Here is a 27,020-nt window from a genome sequence, read left to right as displayed (position 1 = left end):
TATCACAACATTTTTTTTTTTTTTTTTGTCAAATCAACTTAGATAATGTGGTTCAGATAACATAATATTTTGAGTTTCTGTTGATTAAATGAATCGCCTTCATTGTATTAACTCAAATTTTTAATTTCAATGAACTCAAAATTTGAAGGCAACCAGGTAACTTACTTTAAGTTAAACCAACTATTCTTTTTTACAGTGTAGCTAGGAAGAGCACACCCTAAATCAGACCAGAGTTCTTCATAGGCTAAAAATATGCACTCTTCTCTATTGTACTGTCAATTCTGCGTTTGCCGTGCAAACTTTTGAAAAGCAGCTGATTACACACACACACAAAAGTTGTAATGTATAAGAGTTGCAACCGGTGTTGATTTGTGAGTCTGCAGTGCCTAAAGAATTAAGGGAAAGGTAAGAAGAGAATGAATGACAGCATTGTGAAGCTCAGTCTTCACAGTAACAAGAAACTCCAGCTCTTTCAACCTCATCACCTTTCACAAATATGACATCAACAATCGCTTAAGCCTTAACACATCAAATGTGAAAAGAACAAGAGCATTAAGCCTCAAGCAAGTCAAACATATCAACACTCTTACTACTCACTTACTCACTATAGTATAGTGCTAAAAAATACTATATGTCGACTGCATGAGAAAATATTCAAGATGTCAGTTATTATAAGCAAATCACATTCTGATGCAGGATGTTCTGCAACCCTGGAAGTTTTATGTTAATACAAAACCGCAGCCTTCATCTGACGTTTTAATTTTTTACAAGGGGGGAGACATGTTTGAACCCGCAGGCGGCCTAATAAACCAGTCAAAGCAATCTGCTGCAATTCTTTTTCAAACATCCTCCTCATTACGTGCCACAGTTTGCGCTCTAAAATCCTGCTAATCTCAGTGGAAAGATGACGTGAGCTGATCGACATTAATGGATCAGTGGATGCAGAAGTGCAAGACACACACAGGGCAGAGTTTAGGAGTGAGGAATTTTGCATCCTTCCATCAGCTCTGCCTCATTGTGTCTCTGTGATGGCTTGATTAGTTCCAGTATAGAGCTTGCCAAATGACTTTTTAACATCTTACTGGTGCAGTTTTCCCTTCGAGTTGACATATAGCACAGGCCGCTGTCACCTGCTGTGATTTCATTTCAAATTCTGACAGGAAATCTACATAGATAAGAAAAAATACAGCTTTCAATTCCAGTCTGATGTTATAAAAGAATGTGAATGTAATGGTGTAACTAATGATAAAGAGTATGGTTGCCTCTTGTAAAAATACTATTTGTCAATATTTTTAAGCAGATGGGAAATTAATTTGTATACAAAATGTATTGTACTCACAAAAACATCATCTACTGCCCTGCAGTATTCAAAACTCCATCAAACACACCTAACCAAATCCTAAATGCCCTGAAGCACAATTTCAAACGTTTGTAAAAGTGTAATGCACCTTCGTGTCCAACAGGGGGCAGTACAACTAATCAAATTAAGAGCAGAGAGTGTATCCAATATATTGTCCTACACACTGATGCTCATTTGTTACACAAGGACATTAAATGCACAATTTGTTCAAGCTGTCACAACTTGATGATTAGCCATTTTTAAGGGCAATAGATCAAGGAAGATCCCTGCAAAAAATTAAATGGTAATCATTGGTAATATTTGTAAATTAATTGATGTCAGATCAACATCTGTAAATAATGCAGATGATTAGTAATAAATAATATTAATATTAGCTATTTATTCATTTTAAAGTGTTTTTAAGTATAAAATGATAAAATAAAAATGTACAAACAGAAATGGCTGATAATTCACCAGAACGGTTGTTTCAGTATGTCACCACCAGATGGCGCAGTAAGTAGGAAGGAAGAAGACAAGAAGTTTACTGTACAAATTGATTGTGCAACAATAACAAAATAAGATCAATGTTTGTTTGTTTTTTTGCTAACCAAAACTAATTTAGTTCAAATTCGTTGTGCTGCTATATGATGTAACATGACAAACATTTCAAATAAATAAAAGTAGAAAAGTGAACATCCATTTATTTATTAAATGCTGTAAATATAAATCTTTGACTTTATATTACAGGTTAATTTAAAGGTTTCAGGTTCACATCCACGTCCACAGATGACTTGTGAACTAAATGTGTAAAATCGCCTAATTACTATGCTTTATCAGATTGCACATTGAATCTCTTAAATTATTGTACTATAATTTCGTATCTCTGCCATTACTGTAGTAAATGCACCTGTTAAATGACAAGTAACCATTAAGAACAACTTGATTAACACATACAACACTGTAACAGCTTTGGCTCAATATCAAACAAGGTCTTATTTTAACAACCTACAGGATCTGGCATGTTTGATCTGAGGATGACAAATAAAGATTGGACGCATCTGTTAAACCAGTTTTTAAGGAAAAACAAAAAGCTCCACAGGCATTATGCTATATGATTTGGCTCCGTGTATGGAAGGTATACTAAAAAAATGAACTGAGCAATTTAACATTAAACATCTTGGCATGAGTGTTCTATTTTCATAACTGAAACCACTTTCTCTTTACATTATTAATAGAATTTCAAAAGATCAAATGCAAGTAGGCCTATAGTACTTTCAACAGACCGGTGTGATGCATCACTAATCATTTGGCCTATACCATCATCTTCCACAAGAGCAAAAACACAAATGTCAAAAGTAAATAATTGCACATGTTGACAGATAAATCAATGTCACAATAAAAATATGGCATCTGATAATATATCTGGATATCTGTAATTGACTAACTTCCTCTCTCTCCACTGTGACTCACATCCTCTCGTTTAGCCACACCCTTTGACTTTAATTCACTTGCAGTCTCCCTCCAAGTAGGTTTGCTAAACTTGCTGAACTTCTTCACCCGTAGAGAGCACATGATGTTCCTACAGTGAATTGTTCTTACAGTTGAATCAATTTTGGTCCCTAGAATCAATACAATACTGTCCCCAGAGCTGAAATAAGCTCATTGTTGCCGGAGCTCCTTAGAGGGTCCTTGATGAAGTTAATGAAGGTATTTTAAGATCCACTGACACTAGAGCATTTGAATTCATATGGGTAAATTATGAAACCAGCAGTAATGACATCGGAGATATACAGTAGAGCCTGTGTGTACAGTATAGGCCATAGTAGAGATTCTCCCTTGTTATTGTTTTTCAAATAAGTGGCTTATTTAATTTAGTCACTTCAAAAATGTATGTACATGTTAAAGTAAACTATGATATTCTTTGTTATAACATTTTAATATAAGCTTAAAAAGAATAGTTCACCCAAAAATGAAATTTCTGTGATCATTTACTCACCCTCAAGTTGTTCCAAACTTTTCTTTCTTTTGCTGAACACAAAACAAGATATTTTGAAGAATGTCAGTAACCAAACAGTTGATGGGCCCCATTGACTTACTATGGAAGGGTGAGTAAATGATCACAGAATTTTCATTTTTGGTTGAACTATCCCTTTAAATTTGTAATTTAACTGATAATCTTACTGCATTTTTAGGGGACACACCTGTGAACGTTATAGGCCAAGCCCATAGGCATATCCAAGAAACCATTTAGTTAATTTCTGTGGATTTCTTCCACGCCATGCACAGCAGACAAAGAAATCATCTCTCCTCTAGGCGTTGGCTCAGACTTTAGACTACTACTCCTGTGCTCCTGCTTATCACAGTCCCAGCACCAATAACTGAAGAATAATTAGGTTAAAGAAATCAAAATAATGATCATCAGTCAACACCAAATATTGTTTTGTGATCAGGAACGATACTCAATACTCATGAAACTGAGAACATGATAGCACAGTTCCTCACGCCACCAAAGATACATTACTGTTCAAATGTTTGGGTTCAGTACAATTTTTTAGAAGAAATTAATACTTTTATTCAGCAAGGACGCATTAAAGGGATAGTTCACCCAAAATTGAAAATTCTGTCATCATTTACTCCCCCTCAAGTTGATCCAAACCTGTATACATTTCTTTGTTCTGTTGAACGCAAAAGATGATATTTTGAAGAATGTGGGAAACTGAACAATTCTGGGGCACCATTGACTTCCATAGTATTTTATTTCCTACTATGGAGGTCAATGGTGCCCCAAAGTGGCCTGGTTACAAACTTTCTTCAAAATATCTTCCTTTGTGTTCAGCAGAACAAAGAAATTTATACAGGTTTGGAAAAACTTGAGGGTGAGTAAATGATGACAGAATTTTCATTTTTGGGTGAACTATCCCTTTAAACTGATCAAATGTGACAGTAAACCCTGTTGAAATATCCAGCATAATTCAGCATGAATTCCATATTGGTCTAGGCTGATTTGTGCTGGTTAGAGCAGGTATGTCATGCTGTTCTCAAGCAAGATCGAGCTGATGTAGCTGATCCGCCAGCATTGCCACTTCCCATGCTGAGGACCAGCAAACCAGCAACCAGCATCCCATGCAAAACAACTTATGCTAGTGACCAGCAATGCTGGATTTTTCAGCAGGGAAGACACTTATAAATGTTACAAAATACTTATTTTTCAAATAAATGCTGTTCTTTCAACTTTATATTCATCAAAGAATCCTGGGAAAAAAAAAACATATTTACAAAAATATTGGAGAATGATGCTGATAATTGAGCTTTGATTACAGGAATAAATTACATTTCAAAATATATTAAAAACAATTAACAGTTATTATTACTGTTTTTATTGTATTTCTGATCACATGAACGCAGTCTTGATGAGCATAAGAGCTGTCTTTCAAAAACAAAAATGTACAGTAGTTTACATAATAGTCTGAGATTATATATATATATATATATATATATATATACACACACACACACACACACATATATATACATATATATTAAAACATATTAAAAATGGAAAATATATTTAAACATTTGTACACACCTAATCATTCTTTATTACTACTATTTTCAACATTTTAGAATAACAGTGAAGTCATCAAAACTTTAAAACAGGAAATGGAAAGATGGGAATTATGAAGTGACCAAAAATGCTAAACAAATCCAACTCAAACCCAAACCTCAGACTGGTAGTGTATAGGTTTTTTAAAAACATATTTAATTTCTTAAAATCTGGAATAAATGTATCTTAAACTGGGTTGAACTTAAGTGAGATGAATATATACAGGTCTAATGCATTTGGTTTCAACACCTTGTGCAAGAGTGCAGATAAAAGATAGGCCTATCATTGTCTTTAAATTTTTTTATTAAATCAGTATATTTCCATTTTTACTTATAATAGTGCTGCAGCAGTGACCGGTCTAGAAGGTAAACATTTATTTATTTTTTTTAATTAAAAGTCATAAAAGAAACTCAGAGAAAATTATCCGGGTTGGATAAGAACCTGTAGGCTAAATGATGGATTGGTTTTGTTTACTTTTGTTTAAAATATACGTTAGGCTGACAGGAGTGACAGCTGATTTATTTTCACAATTAAGAAGTGTAGCCTACAGTCTGAACATCGACTGAAAATGATGAAAAATGCCTCGTTTATGAATGTATGCCAAAGGTCACCGCAGTCTGAGATGACGACAGCTTAGGAGGATGCATCAGTTCTGCGGCATTAGGACCTTGCGCTCCTCTTCCTCAGAAGAGAGGAGGGCGTATGCCGGCACGGGCTGAGAGTTAAATAGGCTGACATTCGAGAACAACTCAACGAGTGTGCTGGGGGTGGCTAGAGCGATGCGAGGGCAAGGCTGGAGCTGAGCCTGCGAGACACAGATAGGAAATCCGTGAAACTGAACTCATTTAGTCGCCAAAGAAAGGCTAACGTTCTTCAGTAAGCGTTTAAAGGACGAGAGACCATGTCGGTGCTGGCTTTGCAAGAATACGAATTCGAGAGGCAATTCAATGAAGATGAAGCCATTCGATGGATGCAAGAGAACTGGTACAGTAGCTCTGATGCATGACAAATATGCTGGACCATAACAATCACGCCTACAAACCCCGTTGTATCATCAGATAGCTTGTATAGGCTACTTGTCTTGCACTGACTAGCATATTCAATATTTGAACCATGCATTAAGCCTAATGCTCAAAAACGGGTGACTCTTGAAAGTCCCTGGCAGGTACCATCCAGACCACGGTATATGCAGTGTGGTTTTCCCCCTCGAGACTCATCAATATTGTTTCAGCATCGTGTTCTATTCAACATCTAAAATGATCTACGTGTAATGAGCGATGCTATATTTGAAGCATCGCTGCTCTAATCAGATTCAAAGCCTATTTAAGGTGATGCTCTGCTTATGTCCTTCGTGACAATTGGAACTTTCATCCTAGGATGCCTCGCGTGTTCAGATTCCATGCAAACATTTATTCGAAAAACATACGTAGATCGCCTTTTGATATTTTTTTTTTTTTTTTTCGTAAACAAAACTGAATGTATGTTTCATATCGGCCTCCATCCTATAGGCTATCAAATACCTTGCCCAAAGTAGCGATGTCCGATTCGTGAAAGAATCGTTCTTTAGATTCGGACCTTTCCAATAAATCGGCTGAATGCTCCCGAATCGGACGGAATTAGAGGTTGTACGGCAACAACTAAACGATTCATTAATCCGTGAGTTGCTTAGTTCGAATAGGCCTATGTCCGATTTGTAATGAGTCGAAAACTGATTAGAGTGAATTATTTGTCTCATGAAATGGTACTTTAAAAGCATTACAACATAATGTGTTACCATGTTCATTTTATGACAGTTAGGCCTAAACTTTAAATAAAATAGGCTAGAACTGTTTTTTATTAAACTTAAACATTACAATAAACACCCTTATAAATATGCCTAAAACGTAATAAACAAGAATATATACATGAATATGGCTTTGTTGTAGGCAAACGTTATAGTGTATCATACAATGTCAGGGACCACGTGGTGACAATCACGCCATGACGTAAAGAATAGCTTTGAACCGATTCCTTTAAACGAACTGTTCAAAAGAACCGATTCGCGGAAATGAGTCTCACTTCCCATCACTAGCTCAAAGCCTAGCCTAGCCCACAATCTCTGTAGCAAAATGTCAACGCCATAATACAGGTAATCATATGGAATAACAACAGACGTGCAGGAGAAACGTTATTAGATTCGTTGCTCCGTACAAGCCTGATTCTATAGTTAATGGCAGAAATCATCGTTATTTTATTGCACATTTGTCACGTTTCTCGTCTGGGGAAATCGTGCCGCTTGTTAATAGTATCTGACACATGGTAACGTCGACACGATTACTCGCTATGGATCAACAGTCACGCTTTTGTAATTCTGTAGCGCGTTTGGAGACAGAGAAGTGAGGCTGGTTAACAGTTCATAGCAACCAATGGGATGTGGTTGTTGATGTCTGCTGACACAAATCTGACCAATCGTGTTTCCGCGTCACTGTGCCGACTTCTCGGGGTTGCTTGCATCACATTTATCATCTTGTATCCCTCCTGTGTGGAGAGCAACACCGACTATCTTTAAAGTAGGCTACGTTTTTAGGTTTAATGTGCTTAATAATAATTTTGTTTTGTTGATCACTTCAGCCTGTTGGTTTTCTTGTCTGTACTTAAAAAGGGAATGATGGGGAAGCGTCTTGAGCTGTTAAATGACTGTCTACATCCCTGAAATGCGGATTTAAAGGGATAGTTCACCCAAACATTCTAATTCTTTATTTCATTATTTACTCTAAAACATTTTTCCAACACTTATTTTCTTCTGTGGAAAACCAAAAATGATTTTAGGCAGACTGACACCTTAGTCACCATTCACTTTAATTGTATGGGTAAAAGGTGCAGTGATCGTGAATGGTAACTGTCATTCTGCCTGACTTCTCCTTTTGTGTTCCACTTTTGGGTAAACTATACAAACATATACAGACAGGCATCTGATAAGCCATCCAATCATGCAGCCTAAGTCATTAATATCAATTCAACACAGCTTTGTAAAATCATGCCAGGTTTTCAGTTAACTTACAACAGTCACACGTTTCACAATACTTCCTTGTAGTCAAATTAACTTTATGAGTAAGATAATGATAATGGCCCTTGCTGTCATCATTTTTTTTTTTTTTTTTTTTTACTGTTCCAGCTTTGAGCTTTACTCATTCCGTGCCCACAACTGTTTTTACAAATTAGTTTAATACTTTTTTTTTTTTTTTTTTTTTTGTGCTTCCTATCAATTTATCACATACTAAATTACAAGATCCCTGGCTTTAGACTATTATAAAAGACATTCCTCCATTTGTAATGTGATTTCACATGCTATATTTCTATAGCACTTTCTAGCAGCTCAGGGTTAGTGCCAGGATGATGCCTGGGTGGACATTGCGATGTTTCAAGGGGGCCAGTGGCAGAAATTGTGGTCGTGTAGGGGGACATTTTACATAATTTAAATTATGTAAATGATCATTTTCAGTGAAAGCCTATTTTCAGATGTATTTATCTACTGTAACCTATCACATCGGACAGTTCATCAGGAAAATGTTACCAGGACACAGCAAATAGAAAAAAGGATCTTTCACTGCCCTGATGAGGGAAAGCAGATGATGTTTGCACTGCAACACTGGTGAATGAAGGATCATGTCCAAAATGAGCAAGATCTGGGCAGTTGCTGGGATGTAGGAAGTAGGAACTAAATAGCATTTAAAATTACCAGTACCCTGACGAAGACATTGGTTGTTAGCACAAAGGTCATTCAACCAAGTGAGGTGATGAACAAAGGGGTTAAATACTAATTAGCTGTACCGTTACTCAGCATTTTTAAGACTGTAAATCAGCTCGGTAATTCACATTGTGTAATTACCTCCTTTGCATTAGAGGGAAATGCATAGATACAGAGAGTCAACGTTTGCTTGAAAAGCATTTTTCAGAACCCCTCCCATTCGTTTTTAAAAAGAAGCTGCGAGGCAGGTCTCTCCTTTAGTAATCCCACGTTCCGCTCTGTGATTAATGACTGCAACACTACAGGATCCATTCGTACATCTTCCTGATGATTAGGGAAACAGAATGTCAGCTCTGATAAACAATTCTTGCATTATTTATGCTAGGCAAGCACACGTGCTTCAGCACAGACTGTACTGAAGTTCTGTGAAGAAAAGATTTTCAAGTATATGAATAGATTGCTGTAATACAGATGTGGGAATAATTATCACCTCAATATTCAGTGCATACTGTGTTTTCATAAATGGCTGTTAACATTTTCTCATTTTCAACATTACAGGATACAGTATTCTCAAGAGGCCCATTTATTTAAAGTATTTAAAATTTAAATTTAAAATTCTTTAAATCTCACTCCCAACAGGTACTACTGCATTTCAACGGCCACGTCAGTGCTCATAAATTCATTGTATGTAGCAGTAAAAGTGTGTGCATGCGTTTTACAGGCCACATATATGTTATGTAAAGCATGACTTGTAAAATTAGTTCATTAATATTTGACAGTGTAGAGTCATAACTGCTAGTGGGCCAAATTGGCATCTGTTCTTATCTTAAAAAAAAAAAGAAAAAAGAAAGTATTATTTGTTTTTGACTGGCAAAATAATTCTCAGCAAAGATCAATAAGACAGAGCTGCTATAGCTTGTGCAATGAGCCATGTTCTGTGTTGGTCTGGCTTGACCAGAGAGAATTAGCCTCAGGTTGTGAAGATAGCCACAGGTCATCTCTAATCTGGGTGTATTTTTATCCTCTATCCTCACTACACTGCACTGCCCAAAGGTTTCTTTAATGAGCTCTCATTGCAAGAGTCTGTCTCTCAAAATAAAGACAAGCAGACAGGAGGCACAGAAACATTGTGGATAAATAAAAGTAGACTGAATTCCGACTGCCAGGCTTACGTAATAGTGACACATAGTAGAGTAGAGTTTCCTAGCACCATTAAACCTGTTGTCCCCTGCAATAAATGTTACTCAATACAATTTTATGAATGCAGACAGCCACTTTACTACGACACATTGTGAGATTACGGCCCAGTTCCACAGACAAGGCTTAGATTAAGCCAGGAGTAGGCCTTAGTTTAATTAGGACATTTAAGTAGCTTTTATAAATGTGCCTTAAAGGGTTAATTCACCCAAAAATGAAAATAATGTCATTTATTACACACCCTCATGTCGTTCTACAGCCGTAAGACCTTCGTTCATCTTCCGAACACAAATTAAGATATTGTTGATGAAATCCAATGGCTCAGTGAGGCCTCTATTGAGAGCAAAGCCATTCAAACTCTCAAGGTCCATAAAGGTACTAAAAACATATTTGAAACAGTTCAGTGGTTAATCTTAATATTATAAAGCGAAAAGAATACTTTTTGTGCGCCAAAAAAACAAAATAAAGACTTTTTAACAATATCCATATGGGCCTATTTCAAAACGGAGCTTTACGAATCGAATCAGTGGATCGGAGCGCCAAAGTCACGTGATTTCAGCAGTTTAGCCATTTGATAGGAGATCCAAATCACTGATTCGAAACAAAAGATTTATAAAGCTCAGAAGCTTCATGAAGCAGTGTTTTGAAATCGGCCCATCACTAGATATTGTTGAAAAGTCGTTATTTTAGGGGTTTTTTTTTTGGCGCACAAAAAATTTCTTATCGCTTTATAATATTAAGGTAGAACCACTGTACTCACACAAACTGTTTCAAATATGTTTTTAGTACCTTTATGGACCTTGAGAGTTTGAATGGCTTTGCTCTCAATAGAGGCCTCACTGAGCCATCGGATTTCATCAACAATATCTTAATGTGTGTTCGGAAGACGCTTTTCATGCATCCTTCAGTTGACACTTAAGTCTAAAAAGTCTTCGACAAATCTTAAGCCTTTGCTCAACTCAGAGCACACACACAAAAATTGCATTTCAAAATCTGACCTCTGAAAGAACAGTCACCTTGATTCTGTTTTCACCGCGCGTAGCCCTGATTGCAGTTGATGTTTAGAAAGAGTGGCGGAGAAAAACAAATACCTCTGGCTAAAGCCCTTTCCACCATGTCACAAATTATAGCATCAGCCAGGGGTTTGTTTAGTCTTAGCCATGTTATCGCACTCAGATCTTAAATGCAACAGCAATTAAGACTGTTAGACAGAAAACTACAAGAAATAAAGTAGTATTTCAATATACATCTATATTTTACAGCTTAATGAAAAAGGACTGCATTTGCATGTCCTCATGTCAGGGTTTTGCTCTGACAGAAGATATTTTGTGTGCTTGAATTCTACCGTCCTGCACTTTTCCAACGTTGTGCTGCGTTCGGTTAAAAATCACTGAATCTAGCAGAATAGATTCTGCTATCGTCATTAGTCTAAAACTGCTATTAGGCTGCAGATTCTGTTCATTTAGCTCTAAATGACTTGGGAAGCACTTCTAGCTCAAACAGCTTGTGCCAGATGTGATCCCTTGCAGGTAGCTTTACCATCAGTCTTTGTCCATTGCAGGTCTGATGCTCTCAGCTGGAAAAATGAGAGCATAGACAAAAACACAGATGAAGTTGTTCAAGGAATTGATGGTCTTGCAATACATGGACCTACTTACTGTGCGTTGATGACGCAGGACCTGAATCTGTTTTGCTGATAGAAAATATTTGTTGTTTAGGATATTTCTGTCCTAAAGCTTTTCCTGTATCATTTTCAGGTGCATTATATGGAAGCTGCTGGAGCTTTGGTTTCTTTTCTTTTTTTCGGACATAGTAACAAGGCCTAATGGGAATAGTCTCACACATCTCCATTGGATGGTCAGTACTAAGAGGCAGGGTTTTACTGCAGCCTGTATGGCACTCTTCTAGCAGGATATTATTTGAAGTTATCCCCAAAACATGTCTCCTGATATGGTGCTAATAAAAAAGGGAGTGATGCTGTTGTTATTCACTGCAGCACAGCTCAGTTACCCATCTGAACATCCAATCTTAACCTGGCATTTCTTTGCTGCATCTAGGGCTGGGCAATATATTGAATACTGTAAATATATATTTGAGATTATTTTGCTGGAGATATAGAATTAAGCTATTGCAATGATGTAATGCACCTTTTATTTGACAAATAAGTTCCCTAAAGATTGTCATTAGACAAGTTTAACAGCTCTTTTTAAACTCATTTTAACGAGTTTCATTTTACGGGTTGTGCCGATAGACGATAGTATCGTGTATCGATGATAGTCAGACATATCGCCCAGGGCTGATGCCTTTGACGATATCAAGACGATAATGGTTCATTTTCCCATTAAGCTATATTATTATTATTATTATTATTACTATTATAGGGCTGTTATTATTATTATTATTTAATTAACATTAGGGCCTACAATTCATTTGCCTTGCCTAATTTTATAATGACATTATGTAGGCTACATAACCACACTTGCGACACCGACGCACGCGTATGAGGATTGAGGACTCCTATGAAAATGTTAAAACAGACTACAAAACTGTTGGACATCAAAATTGAATTAAAGGTGATCTATTCACAAATTGTCAATAGTGCTTGTTATAAAAGACACACATCATTCTTGTTTAAGCCAAGATGAAAACGGCATTGCTGTTCGTCAGCATTTTTTTGTTTCCATATTCACATAATATTTAATGACACTAATAACACTACAATTACAAATTATTATTCTTAATAATATCACTAAAATTATACCTATAGGCTTAGCTAACAGTCTTTAGGTCCGAACAAGGCAAATCAATCATCTGTGTAAATCAAAAGCAGCTTCAAACAATTAAAATGTATTCTCATTTCGTGCAGAAGTACAGTCAAAATGCTGCATGCGTAACGGCATGAGAGGATAATATGGGTCCTTGAGTTTCTTGCTTGCATTGGAATACTCTTCAGTTTTTAATAGGCCTACTTTATTGTTTAGGCCTACATCACAAGACGTAATAAATGGAATACTCAGAGTCAGCTACGAATGATTATAGGCTATATTTTTACCTCACTACTGGGAAATAACCTGATTTATTAATAAGCACTCCATCTTTGCTCGCAAAATGATAAAGATTCTCAATTTCTGTGATTATAATAAGTAAAATAAATAATTAAATAAACGACTAAAGACCACCCCCCCACCACCGCCACCCCTTCTGCACGATAATATCATGTATCACAGATCGAACAGGCTGACGATTGGACGATATGAAAATTGAGCATATCGCCCAACACTAACTCATAGTAGATGTTTTGATACCATAAACATCAGCAAATACAGCATGTTACCATTGGTAAGTTTGATTCATTTTAGTGAATCAGTTCAAAACTCTGATTCAGTGGTTCATCATTCAGAAGTCCCCATATAACATAATAAAAATACATGTACATTACAGCTACTTTTTTTTTAATGAAATTAATAATTTTTTTCAGCAAGGACACGTTAAATTAATTAATCAAAAGTGAAAATGAATTTTCTATTTATCAAAGAATCCTGAAAAAAAAAAAAAATCTCACAGTTGGCACAAAAATAGCACAACTGTTTTCAACATTGATAATAATCAGAAATGTTTTTTGAGTAGCAAATCAGCATATTAGAATGATTTCTGAAGGATCATGTGACACTGAAGACTAATGGGATAATGACGCTGAAAATACAAGTTTGCCAGCAAAGAAATAAATTAAAATATACTAAAAATATCAAATAAAACAAAACAGTTACAGTTATTATAACAGTTTCTGTATTTTTGATCAAACAATCGCAGCCTTGATCAGCCTAAGAGACTTCTTTCAAAAACATTAAAAAAAAAAAAATCTACAAATGTTGTAATGTAGGTAAATATTGCAGTTTATTGTTATATGAATGCACATAAAAACATTATAAATGAAAGTTATTAAATTATCTTCCTTAGTTCATTATGTAAAGAAGATTTTAACTAGATTGTCTTCCATTAAATGGTTATTATCTAATTGGCTACAATGGCTGTTTGATCAAAATGATTTGACTGAAAACAAAAATCTTTTAAATATTGAATATCTTTTCTTTTTTTTCTTTTTTTAAGCTTTATCACACATCCCTAGCTGCATCTAACGTTCTGGCAGAATACATAATGAAATGCAAATTAGCAGAACATGCAGAATTACCATTAGCAGAAGCTGTTTTCTCTAGTACAAGCTTCTTGCTAGCTGGCACTGTAAAGAAAATGAGCAATCACTGCATTGCAATAACCAGTGTATTTAACTGAATAGCAACCAGTAACAAGAGTTCAGTCTTCCAGTAACACTGATAAATCGGTCCTATAATGTATGTGCATACTGCTGCAGTCTCCCTTTGTACACAAAGAACAAAGCAATGACAAGTCAAGGTTGGAGGGGGCTGTATATATAGAATGGACTCACTGTTATAAGCAGAGTGAGGTCAGTGTTTCTCACATCCAGTAGGCAGAAAAATAAAAATGATGCTCACATTACTTTCACAACCTACACACAAGCCTATAAAGGTCATGTGTAACAAAAAAGATGATATTACTATAAAAAGACAGAAGTACTTCTATTGCATTATATTTTGACTTAATTTTATGTATTATTTGAATTTTGATTAATGGAATTGTCTGAGGCTTTATCCATTGGGGTAATTAAAACCCTGAAGAACCTCTGGGGCTCCTTGTTCATCTTTTTGACTGTAGTTCTTGAAAAGAGTAGAGTCACACATCATTCAGGAGATGATACTGGTAGAGAGAGACATGACCCAGTTTTGGTTCATAATGCCAGCTGGATGCTGGACTGGCAAAGCTCCCATCTGGTTGACTTCTGCCATTAACTGGAAAAAAAAATGCTGTCATTATTAATGAAAGCTTGTGTTTTAAGGGATGTGAGAAGAAATGCAGTTCATTGTAATTAAAGGCCAGCTTTTCAGCCAAATTCTGAAAGCATCGAATGAGTATTAATACACATAGCAGACTAAATAACCAACCATTTAAGTTGATTTATTTGATCATATTTACTTGATACTGATGTTAAAGACTAAGTACTTCAACAAAAAAAAACAAAAAAAAGCAATAGAACAATTTATTTTTATTAACACAGAACCATGAAACTCTCATGTTGGTATTGAAAGTTTGATAATGTTAGTACCCTTGAACATAATTTTATCATTATTTATGTTTTTAATAGAAATACTTTATATACATACGTTTCCTAATGGTAAACGAAAATAGTATTTTCTTTCAATTCCAATTACCTCGGCATTCTTTAAAAAAGGCATGGATGGGGCGTTATGGAAGCAAGTTTTTTGCAAATCAGATTAAGGGGGATCAAAATGCCCTTAAAAATGAATTAGACTGCAATGTGGATATTTCCAGCTTCCATAGCACTGCCAGATATGAGATCCTAAAAGCAACACAAGCTGTCAAAATAAGCCCAATAAGCTGTTTGTGATAAAAAGCTCCAACAACAGTTTATTTCATTTTGGCAACGGATAAGAGATGAATATAGGATTTAAGAAACAATTACATATTTATGTAATGTTTGATGCATTTGGACAGAGTTGCTGAGCCAAATGCATTACATTAGGATTTAATGTGATATTTAAAAAAAAAAAAAAAAAAAACATCAAAACCTATTTGTTTTTTTACAGAGTACACATTATAGAACACTATGCAAATGTCTTAAGATTGGAATTGCGAGTTACAAGAAAAAGCTCTGGCTTTGCTTATTTAACAGCTATATATCTGCATTATAATATAGTCAGAATAGTCACAGGACCAGTTTGCAGGTGGCCGTGTCACCATATGCAAAGTCAACAAATTTGACAATGTAATATGGGGCTTGTGTTATCATACAAAACGTGCCAAAATGCAAATTGAAAGAAAATGCAGTGCTTGTGAATGAAATGTTTTGTCAGTTAAAATATAAGCCATTAAAGAGGACCTATTATGCCCCTTTTCACAAGATGTAATATAAGTCTCTGGTGTCCCCAGAATGTGTCTGTGAAGTTTCAGCTCAAAATACCCCACAGATCATTTATTATAGCTTGTCAAATTTGCCCCTTTTTGGGTCTGAGCAAAAACACGCCATTTTTGTGTGTGTCCCTTTAAATGCAAATGAGCTGCTGCTCTCTGCCCGCTTTCCAAAAGAGGGCGGAGCTTTAACAGCTCGCGCTTCGGTTGCTCAACAACAAAGCTGGAGAATCACATGCAGCCAAAATGACCATTGTCAGCAACGGTGTTCAACCTTACATTGTTCAAACCGGAGTCGGACACTGATGGAGAGACTCAGGAAGAAGTTACAACTTTTAGAATGCACCTGGACGTTGATGAATGGTTAGTGGATAAATTTATGTAGTTGCTGTGGAGTTGATTCAACTCATTGACTAGTGTCGTCATGTTAATCTTTTGTGCAAAACCCGTATGGACGCTCACTATACATAGCGTACACAGCAGGCTAACGTTTATGATTGCTGTCAAATGCTGCGAATGGTCTAAAAAATTTTCCATAATATTGCTGGGTCAGAAACGCTCCTTTTTTAGCAATCAAGCTAGCCAGGGTCAACTTGCAGGCTATCCAAGCTAACGAGACTCTAGCTAATGAGTGTTCTGTGCTCATCTGTGCAGCCAATGACAGAACAGTTAGCATGCTTTGCTCAAACTTTTGCCATGGCCTTAGAACTAGTACACCGTTTTTGCTTGCGAAAGCAAAATGGCGGCGCCGTTGGTGAAAACGTGCCACAGTAATATTATAATAATATCCCCTTCCTACGTCACTAGGGGAGAGAAATCTGAGCGGCTCGTTTTCTCACATGCTTACAGAGAAAGGCTTACCAAAACAAAGTTACTGGGTTGTCCTTTTTCATATTTTCTGGGTTGGAAGATGCACCGGGGACCTGGTTATAGCACTTAAACATGGAAAAAGTCAAATTTTCATGATATGTCCCCTTTAAGCATACACTACTGTTCAAAAGTTTGAGGTGATTTTTTAAAAGAAATTAATACTTTTGGATGCATTAAATTGATCAAAAGTGTCATTATAAATTTCTACTATTTCAAATACTTTCTATTTATCAAAGTATCCTGAAAAAATGTATTACAGTCTACATAAAAAAACTTTGAATGGTAGTGTACATAAATATGAATATATAGTTTGGATAAAAGCATCTGTTAAATGACCCTTTATAATTGGTTCTGGTATTCTAAAATAAATAAAAATACTGCTCTTTGAATTATCTGTGAGCTGATGGACATGCTGAAGGTTGTAGTGGATACTCGAGTTTTCTTGTACTATACTAATTTTTTGTCATCTCCCTCATTACAGGAAGAAGTCCTTCCTCTTCTCTGCGCTCTACGCTGCCTGCATACTTGGTGGGCGGCATGTAATGAAACAAAGGGAGAAGTTTGAGTTGAGGAAACCTTTAGTACTATGGTCTTTAACACTTGCAGCCTTCAGGTAAATATGTCTATAGGTAAATGGGTCATACATCTTACATGCAAATGTTCGAGTGTGTGTATTCAAGGGTGTTACGTGCTTCTATTAATTTGCCTACAGCACCTGTTAATGCTAAAACATATTTGCTCACTTTTGCTGTTATTATGATGGAAATATTAATGTAGTATGTAAATTAGTAATATGTAGGTTATTACTAACAAGGACAGTTGAGTGATATTTTTACATCACATGCAATACGAAGATTTCACTGCACATTAAACCAGACGTCATAATGCGATGGCAGTGCAAGATTAAAGCAAAGTTTGAGACCTCCTTCCCTTGTTATTTTCTCAGTTTTGCTAACAGATTATAGTTTAAAAAGACTGAAACCAGTCAAAACGGAAGACACTTCACATTTATGTGATGTGCACTTTCTGTTTTTTTTTTTAAATGATGTCGCTTTGCACATTACAATACAAAACTGTAGTGAATACTGTGTATTCATAAGTTGTTTCATGTTTTAGCAGATTAATGATGAGCATTATAGGCAGAAAAACAAGCCACTTCCTCGTTCCAAGTTACTTCATAAAGACCTGCATATATGGTACATAAGAGGCCTGCATATATGATTTTGTATTGACATCTAAATGATACAGTATGGTAAATGGTAAAATGATATATAACCTCGCACACTTTTCTAAGTGTGGAGATCAGCACTATAGTGACTGTAGAAAGGGGGTGACACAGACTACCTTGCACTTCCAGGCTTTTCACATGATCCAGCCATTGGCAGCTATTATAAGAAACCTAAAACTTGCACCTGAGTGCCAAGTAACTGCCCAGCCTTAAAGCATTGAATAAAGCATTGTTATTAGTAATGCTATGCCCTAACAGTCAAATAAAGTACTATACACTATTTAAAAAGTTGATTGTATTTGATTTTAAATGTCTCTTTTGTTGTGTTGCACCTCCTTCTTCAGTATATTTGGTGCCATCAGAACCGGAGGCTACATGATGAACATCTTGATGACCAAAGGCCTAAAGCAGTCAGTGTGCGATCAGAGTTTCTACAACGGACCGGTCAGCAAGTTCTGGGCCTATGCTTTTGTCCTCAGCAAGGCACCTGAACTAGGTGAGATTATACATGAATAGGTCCCATTTCAGCTTTATGGGTTAAGATTAAAAGGTGAATTAAGTTTAAAAGATTAAGATTAACTTTTAAGATTAAAAGCGATTTCTGAGAAACGCTGTTGACAATTAAAATCAAAACCCAAACAAACAATTTTGTGAATATTTGCTAGATGTCTGTTCTCTGTGTGTGCTGAAAAAAAAAAATCATGTTTGCATATGGTCCTCCTGGCTATGTAAATAGGAGAAAAAAAGTGGACCGGACTGTTCACCACAGCACTCTTTTAGCCATTCAGCAATAGGGGAATATACGCTCATGATGCGGAAGGAAAGAGTGTGAGCGAGAGAGACATTTGTAGAAAGACTGTATCAAGAGAGATATTACCACAGAGGAAAAGGTCAAGGGAATATAATTGGAAAAAGAAGGGTTACAATCACACAAGAAGACCCGCATTAATATTAAAAAAGCTTTCCAGCACTGGAAAGGCTTCAGAGAGCGAGAAGGCCTGAAAACAGATGAGATTGCTTTGTTTCTGCTCGATAAGTAACATTGGTTTTGCTGTATTTCACAGAACCAAGATATGCTGTTGTTGTTGTTGTTGAATCACAGCTGATTCATCCATACTGTTATCCTTGCCTCTGTTGTTGCATAGTGTGTTCGTTATTTTGGGGGCGGAAGCAATGAAGGGAGGGGTGTGTTTTTGTTGGGTAGTGGGGTGTTTGTGTGTCAGTTTCAAATATAAACAATGTTTCTCAGAAATCTCTTACTACACCTTTAAAGGATTAGTTCACTTTCATATACAATTTTCCTGATAATTTACTCACCCCCATGTCATCCAAGATGTTCATGTCTTTCTTTCTTCAGTCGAAAAGAAATGAAGGTTTTTGATGAAAACATTCCAGGATTATTCTCCTTATAGTAGACTTCAATGGCCTCCAGACGGTTGAAGTTCAAAATTACAGTTTCAGTGCAGCTTCAAAGGGCTTTAAACGATACCAGACGAGGAATAAGGGTCTTATCTAGCTAAACAATCGGTCATTTTCGGAAAAAAATGTAAATGTATATGCTTCATATAAACAAATGATCGCCTTCCAAGTGCTTCCGCCAAAACCGTACTTTCGTATTCTTCAAAAAGCTTACGCTGTATGTCCTACGCCTTCCCTATTCTACTTACGGAAAAATGTAACTGGCGCTGCGTTCGTTCCGTAAGTTGAATAGGGAAGGCGTATAAAATAGTATAAAATTGTATATCTGCTACATGAAAATAATTATTGGCTTATCATATCAGCCAGAGTTTTAATATTAGTGCATGCCTTTTAAAAAGGTATAAATCTAGATACCACAAACTGAGTATCACCAACCTCAGGCATAAAACTGCCATCAAATTTCTGCATCACGGCACAGTCACCAAACCGGTGTATATTTGTGGTGTAGTAAATATGTATAAACATACCTACACAAATTTCAAACCTGTTTAAAGCAAAACTATAGACTAAAAAAAAATCATTCAATAGTAAATAGGCTACATTTTTTCCAGTTGTAAAGTTAGACTCCATTCTCACACTGTTGGATCTGATACAAAAACAGTTAATGCAAATAAATGACCACAGAAATGTATAAACAGTTGTAGCACATTACCAGGGGTCGCAAATCCTCAACTCCATTTAAAACAACTTTAATAATTTAACACAGAGAGAGAGTTAAATACATTCTGCCTATGTAGCCTAGCCTGTTCCAATGACAAAGCACTACTGAGAAGCCTAGTGTTCATCTGCATGAATATAATTGGTTGTGAAAGCGTAACAGAATTTGTTAGTGTGAACCTTGCAGCATAACCCCAAGTCTAAAAATGTGGGATAGTGGTTCTATTTTCCGCCTGCCTGGGCCTATTGTGTTTGCCACATCCTGGCAGTTTATGGGCTACCAGGCCTATTGTACAGACAAAAAGACAGCACTAAGACAACGTGAGGACCTTAACATCCCTTCTAGGGCAAGGCCAACCGTGATGAGTCGTGATGCCCTGTCAGTGATATATAGCAAGAGACACCAACATATATACACTTTGTTTTGTCCAACTGAAAACATGCACTTGTCCTCTGATATATACACTGTTTCCATCCCATGTGTTCAAGAGAAAAAAAATTTCACTTCCTGCATGGGAAATTGACGTAAAGTATCAGTAATAAAATACTAAAAAGTAGCTGTAACCAGAGAAGCCTGTGACGCATTTTCCTACATAATAAATTACTTGGGCCTCAGAGCGAGCAGATAAAATGCAATAAAAATGCTGTCGTGTTATCTTGTGTTTGCTGGAAAATGCCTGATGTTTAGAAACCAAATCATTTTGGTGACAGACTTTGACTAAGACATTTCAGAATGACTAAAATAATGTTTTAGATGGTTTGGAATGTGATTGATCTGCTCGTTAGTCCAGTTATCCAGTTGAGGCAGATCCGTTTTTTGTTGTATATCCAGGAATATACTTGGTAAATGTGTTTCCATCATAGTTTCGATCGCATTTTCTTATCAAATAAAAAAAAAAAATTGAGCGTACAAGTTTTATGCGCATTAAGGTTTTATGCGCATTAAGATTTTATGCGCATCTTAGCATTTCCATTCAATGTTTTGTATGCAATAATCCCAAAATTCGCATAAAAATGTGGATGGAAACAGCTAATAGTACCCTCATGTCACGATTCGATACATATCACGATACCAGTGTTAATTTCGTTGACGAATAATTTGTCATAATTTTCGTCACCGACATTTTTTCACGGCTGAAAATGAGATGGTGACTAAATAAAAATGCATTTTGAATAACTAAAGTTATGACTAAAATCTACTCTAATTTTCGTCAACGAATAAAAACGAGATGAAAATGATAGAGAGGGACGATTTGGGAAGATATCCAGTCAGGACTGCTGTCCTGTGTGGAAGATGCGCACATTTGAAGTATTATGAGCTGATCTAAATGCATGAAAACGCGGCGTTGTTGCGCGCTCTACAGGCTCGCCCAGCAGCACTTCAGACTGCTTCGCAATGAATGAATAACGCACATTTATGCCAAGCGATTGCTTATAAGCTAATGTTGATGAATTATGGCAATGTTTACTACACAATGTTTATATGGTAATATGTTTTAGAAGGTTGTAAGAATGCATATTTTATCTCCCTCATCTGAATTAAAGGAGCAGCCTGCTACAGTACAGACTGCAGACATTTCAAAATAAGAGTCACAGTGTATTTCGGGATAGTTTATAATTATTATTTTTTCCTGGTCATTATTGTTACTTTGTTTACACAATAAACTGTATTTAATTAAATTTTTATTTAATTCAGAGTTCTGACACAGGAAGGAAAGATTAAGAACATTATTTGACACATTATTCAATATATTTTACAAGTATAAGGGTTATTATAGTTAACTAAACCTAAAACCATAAAAAAAATCTTCATTACTTGAAATAAACGTTAATTGAAATAAAAAATAAATATAAAAAATGTAAACTTATTTTATTTAATCTAGTTTCCAAGCTTTAGCTTAACCTGATGCACTAAAATAACTAAAACAGAAATAAAAAACTTTAGACATTTAAAAGCAAAAACTAAAAGACTAACACAATAAATTATTAAAACTTTTAACTAAAATTACAATGAAAGCAGAAAAACTAAAAATCAAATCTAATCAAAATTTTAAACAAAAACTATAATAGTACCTCAATGATAAGTGTGTCAATCCCTGACAAGTACTGAATTGAGCTGTCTTTCATGTCTTTTTGCACTTGACAAAACCGTCCGCTTTGAAAAGTAAAATACAGTTGGTTGTCTTAAGTGAACATAAACAGTTTGGAGAATATCAGATGTGTATCAGTGTATTGGATCTGTGTATTGTTAAGAGAATTGCTTACTTAATGCATTTACAATTTACTACTGTAGATTTAGTCGACTAAAATCTTATGATATTTAGTCGACTAAAACTAGACTAAAACTAAAACAATTTCCGATGACTAAAACTCAATGGCATTTTAGTCAAAAGACTATGACTAAACTAAATCAAAATTTGCTGACAAAATTAACACTGCACGATACGATATTATTTCGATACTCCAAGACATGGTAAAAGGATAACAAAAAAAAATGTACTGTTGAATAAAATGCTAAATTTGGCATTTCATTGGGGGTGGAAATGAATAGGCTTGGACTTGGTGACACCAAAATAAAAATATTCATGATTCTGAAGCTGAAACACAGATTTGTTTTAGATAAATATGTTTGCACTCTGTCGCTGACTAGATATATTTAAAATTATGTAGGCCTCTTTTTACTGGTAACATAAGACATTTGGCATTATCAGGACCCACAAATAGTCCCCCATTGCATTATTATACATCATATTCAACATTATATATAGTAGTTTAATGTAGTACTGACACTAAAACTCTGTAAACGTGATTTTTTTCCCCTCGCACAGTAATTTTCATTTTGGGTGAACTATACACAATACATATTGTTACTATCCCCAATATGATATTGTTGCATTTTTTTTTATTGCGATATATTGTGACATGATATATTGTTACACCCCTAATAGCTAATGTCACATCATTAGTTGAGCCAATGTGGCTTTACTTGTAGTTGTCTCTAACTTTAATGACCTAATGCAGTGGTTCACAAACTGGGGGGCACGACCCCCCGTGGGGGGCGGGCAGAGTTATAAAAAAGGGGGGGTACGGAAGGCTAAGGGATAGTCGACAGTCACCAGATAGTTATGCACAAGAAACCTCTTTGGGGTGATACAAGACCCCACTTTGAAATTATGCTGCTTATGCAGCTACTATTAAATTAAACAAAATATTAATTAACATATTTTATTACCTCAGGATAACTCGCAGTACCCACTTGAGCAGTCTGTTATTAGTTGCAACAGACCAGATTGCACGACTGGAGAATCAGAATCACAGAAAAACTGACCTAATGTGTAACGTTAAAAACTTGTCTTAATGAATCATTTTGACCATTCTACAGCACAGTGGTGTTTACACTGTTTGAACTAGCTACATTAGCCAAATAAAACTTGTTTTGTCTAGTGATTGCTTTGGTAAACTTTGCCTTGACTAGATATTCAAGATCTAGAACATAAACATTTAGTTTAATACCTTAATCTCTACTCATTATTATCAATAACACTACACAATCACCATGTTCAAAACCCAAAGAGATAGCATATCTGAGACAGCCAACAGTTTCACAGTAACCAGCGTTTTTGTTTTAACAAACAATTGTAAAATCTTTTACTTTCTCCATTCTCCATCTCACAATCAGTTTCTTGCTTATGCTTTCAGGAGACACACTATTCATTGTGTTACGCAAGCAAAAGCTGATCTTCCTGCACTGGTATCATCACATCACAGTGTTGCTCTACTCATGGTACTCCTACAAGGACATGGTGGCCGGCGGGGGCTGGTTCATGACCATGAACTATCTGGTGCATGCCGTCATGTATTCTTATTACGCTCTTCGGGCCGCCGGCTTCAAAATCTCTCGCAAGTTTGCCATGTTCATCACCCTGACGCAGATCACCCAAATGGTGATGGGCTGCGTGGTCAACTATCTGGTGTATTCGTGGATGCAGCAAGGCCAAGAGTGCCCGTCCCACGTGCAGAACATTGTGTGGTCGTCCCTCATGTACCTCAGCTACTTTGTGCTCTTCTGCCAGTTCTTCTTCGAAGCCTACATCACCAAGACCAAATCCAATGCAGCCAGGAAAAGCCAATAAATCAAGAAAATGATTTTTAAAAAAATGAATCAATGAGAGATGGGGGAAATCAAAGTGGACCAATGAAGGGATAGTGGATGGATGAGTCTTTACAGTTAGGGCTTATGGACTTGCAGAAGAAAGAAGCGAAGACCATGAGAGGCTACTATCAAAGCTTGTGCATACTGTACTACTAACGTATAGAGATAAATCTCCCCGCCACTAGGGGCGCTCTCTTGAGCTGCACTGAGAAATCATTATGATTATATCAGTTGAACAAAAAAAAAATGTGTCTTTATGTGATGTTTATGTGCCCAATTCAATTCTCTGCATTTAAAAAATGTACAGATTAAAAAGGGATGCAAAATAAATTAAAACAGAATTAAGAAGTTGAAATGGACTGAGACATTTTGAGAAAAAAAAAATTCTGAGAAAATTATATGGATAGAATCAATATATGTGTGGTTATGTCTAAACATTACATGTTACTGTTGCATTTTTATTTTGTATTGGTACTAGATACTAGAGTGTGTATGGTAGTTTTGTACGAAAGCCATGTCAATGGATGACTGGTCAATGTTGAGCTAAAAATGCCACAGTGTGTTCAGCATCGCAGCACCAAAATCCTCTCAGGTCTTAAGAGTTTTCCATTTGATGTTCATATCATTTTAGAAAAAAAAAAGGAAAACAAAAAAGGGCAAAGTAGTCAAGGTAGTCTAACAGGCCTGAAATGTTAATGGCATTGGATCACACATACACAAGCAACCACACAATTATTTAAAAAGAAAAAAAAAAAAAAAAAAAAGGCAGAGAGAAGAAAAAGACCAATGATGGCCATTTTGAGGACATTTCAGCCAAATGATCATCAGAACACCTGAGGCCCTTATGGAGTATGAATCATCGGACCTCTCTGAATCTGTGGTTGTTCTGACCTCTGAAAGGCCTGGCCTTCCTCCCATGGCTTAAGGTCATAATTATCATCTGTTCCAAAGACCGACGGCATAGAGAGTCCAAACAAGCCCTGTCTAAAGAACCATGACGTCAAGCATACTTACACAAAATGTCTATATTCACTGTAACAAACCTGAATAATCTCTTTCACTGAATTGTGTCTATTGTGCTCTTGTGCATTTGCACTGTATACATGTAAAGCATCTATAGACGATTTTAACAAAGAGCCAAGAGTGCTGAAATAATAATGTGTCTGTGTTTTTTAATTCAATTTCTCCTTGTTTACCTTGGTAGGACTGTGAGATATTCTTACTGGTACATATTTTGCTCAGAAAAGACATCTGAGCTGTCACTCTTGCGGTGAACAGGCTCAGCGACATGCCAGATGGGAGCACTATTGCCTCAGCGACAATGACATAAGACATAAGTTCAGACTGTCCTGGTTTCTAAAGCCATACTAAGCAGCATGTTCTGTCTGTTGACTGTGGTTGGGCAGTAAATATGTGAGAAAGAGTGACAGAAATTATGCTAAAAGACATTTAAACCTGGTGTTTAAACGTACTATGAAATGGCACAGATTTCATCACATAATGCCATATTTGACTGGAAATCTTTGGACAGGAGACAAAGTGTGATAAAATGCTGTCCAATAAGTGTTAAAATGATTTACATTTAGAAATTAAAATATTAACACAATCTTAATTAAAATGCTAAAAACATTATACAAACATATATTCATGGCATGAAATAAATGTATTTATTTTTTATTACATCAAAAGTACCAAAGGTAGATATCAGCTTAGATAGGAAGTTCTTCAAATATAGTCTCGGACAAAGGCCCTGGAGTCAGGATTTTGGCGAACACCACAAAATTATAGGCCTGTGTAACTATTAAATGGCAACCAATAAATCAAAAACATCCATCTTCAAGTCACAGCTATAGTATGTCACTTTTCAAGAAGACATTTTAAGTGCCAAGTAAACATAGTGACAGACACAATGAGGATACTCTGGTAAACTAAGTGTGCATAAAACGTCAAATAACTTAGAATTAACTTCAATTTTGGTTGTACAAATCAACTGAATCTGAATGAAAAGGATTTCAGGAATTATTGTTCTTTGTACACATTTTGTGTGTTGTTCCAGTACCTTAAGTCATCAAGCAGGTCCTTTACAGTTTTACTTTCCTGATCATCCCTGCATACTTATTGCTTCCGAAACAAGAAAAACTGGTGAAAAAGAAAAACAAAATGTGGCTGACAAGATGAAAGTTCAGCCCTTCAGGACTCATTCAACCAGTCACGGGCTACAGGAAAAATTACAAAAATTACTTCAATGCACTATTTGAAGTACTCAGCATCAAGGGAAAAAAGTAAGTAAATCTGTTCCATCTAGACAGACATATATACTGCCTCAGACAGTAACATGTTCTCTAAAGTCTAGATCTAGTGTACTGTCAACTGAGTTATCTTCCTTTGTGACACCAAAGTTTATATTTCATTCTCGTCTTTGCATTACAGTCACGTGTTGGGCAATAAACTTGATTTGACTCACTCACTGCCCTATGGAGAATGCCACACAAAGCCTTAGGTCAGATGTGCCATGCTCTGTCTAGCTCACAAAATATCACTTATCATTTTAAAAGGTCAAAGACTCCACAGACTGTGCAGCATGTCAGTCAAGACTGGGATAGACTTAAAATTGTACTTCTTTCAGAAATTTGTGCATAATTATTAATAACCAACTACAATGAATTTAAATACAAATTCGGCAAAGTTAATAAATATAAATTAATGGCTTGCAAGTAGGGATGCAGTATCGGTATCGGCCCGATACCAAGCTCATGTACTTGT

At 36.0% G+C, this 27,020-nt stretch overlaps 1 protein-coding gene across 3 annotated transcripts; it reads left to right on the top strand.

The window, feature by feature from the left end:
* The first annotated feature begins 5,672 nt into the window (after nucleotides 1–5,672).
* On the top strand, nucleotides 5,673–25,415 carry elovl6 (ELOVL fatty acid elongase 6). Of its 3 annotated transcripts, none has more exons than XM_051860060.1 (5): nucleotides 5,673–5,927; nucleotides 17,222–17,353; nucleotides 17,860–17,936; nucleotides 18,313–18,464; nucleotides 23,804–25,415. In XM_051860060.1, exons 2-5 carry the CDS (start codon nucleotides 17,327–17,329, stop codon nucleotides 24,235–24,237), a joined length of 690 nt encoding a protein of 229 aa, XP_051716020.1. In that variant the 5' UTR covers nucleotides 5,673–5,927; nucleotides 17,222–17,326; the 3' UTR covers nucleotides 24,238–25,415. The 3 variants fall into 3 exon arrangements, with proteins under 3 accessions (XP_051716020.1, XP_051716019.1, XP_051716018.1); XM_051860059.1 differs by having other exon boundaries at nucleotides 17,857–17,936; XM_051860058.1 differs by lacking the exon at nucleotides 17,860–17,936.
* Nucleotides 25,416–27,020: the final 1,605 nt, after the last annotated feature.

Source organism: Ctenopharyngodon idella, chromosome 14, assembly GCF_019924925.1.
Source record: "Ctenopharyngodon idella isolate HZGC_01 chromosome 14, HZGC01, whole genome shotgun sequence".
NCBI classification, from domain to species: Eukaryota; Metazoa; Chordata; class Actinopteri; order Cypriniformes; family Xenocyprididae; genus Ctenopharyngodon; species Ctenopharyngodon idella.
Note: the sequence above shows the minus strand (reverse complement) of the source record. Positions and strands in the feature narration are given on the sequence as shown.

Coding starts and splice junctions, on each gene's coding strand:
- elovl6 (XM_051860058.1), top strand. CDS start 5,845: ATGTCGGTGCTGGCTTTGCAAGAATACGAATTCGAGAGGCAATTCAAT. Junction 17,354..18,312: donor TTAACACTTGCAGCCTTCAG/GTAAATATGTCT, acceptor CTCCTTCTTCAG/TATATTTGGTGCCATCAGAA. Junction 18,465..23,803: donor CAGCAAGGCACCTGAACTAG/GTGAGATTATAC, acceptor TTATGCTTTCAG/GAGACACACTATTCATTGTG.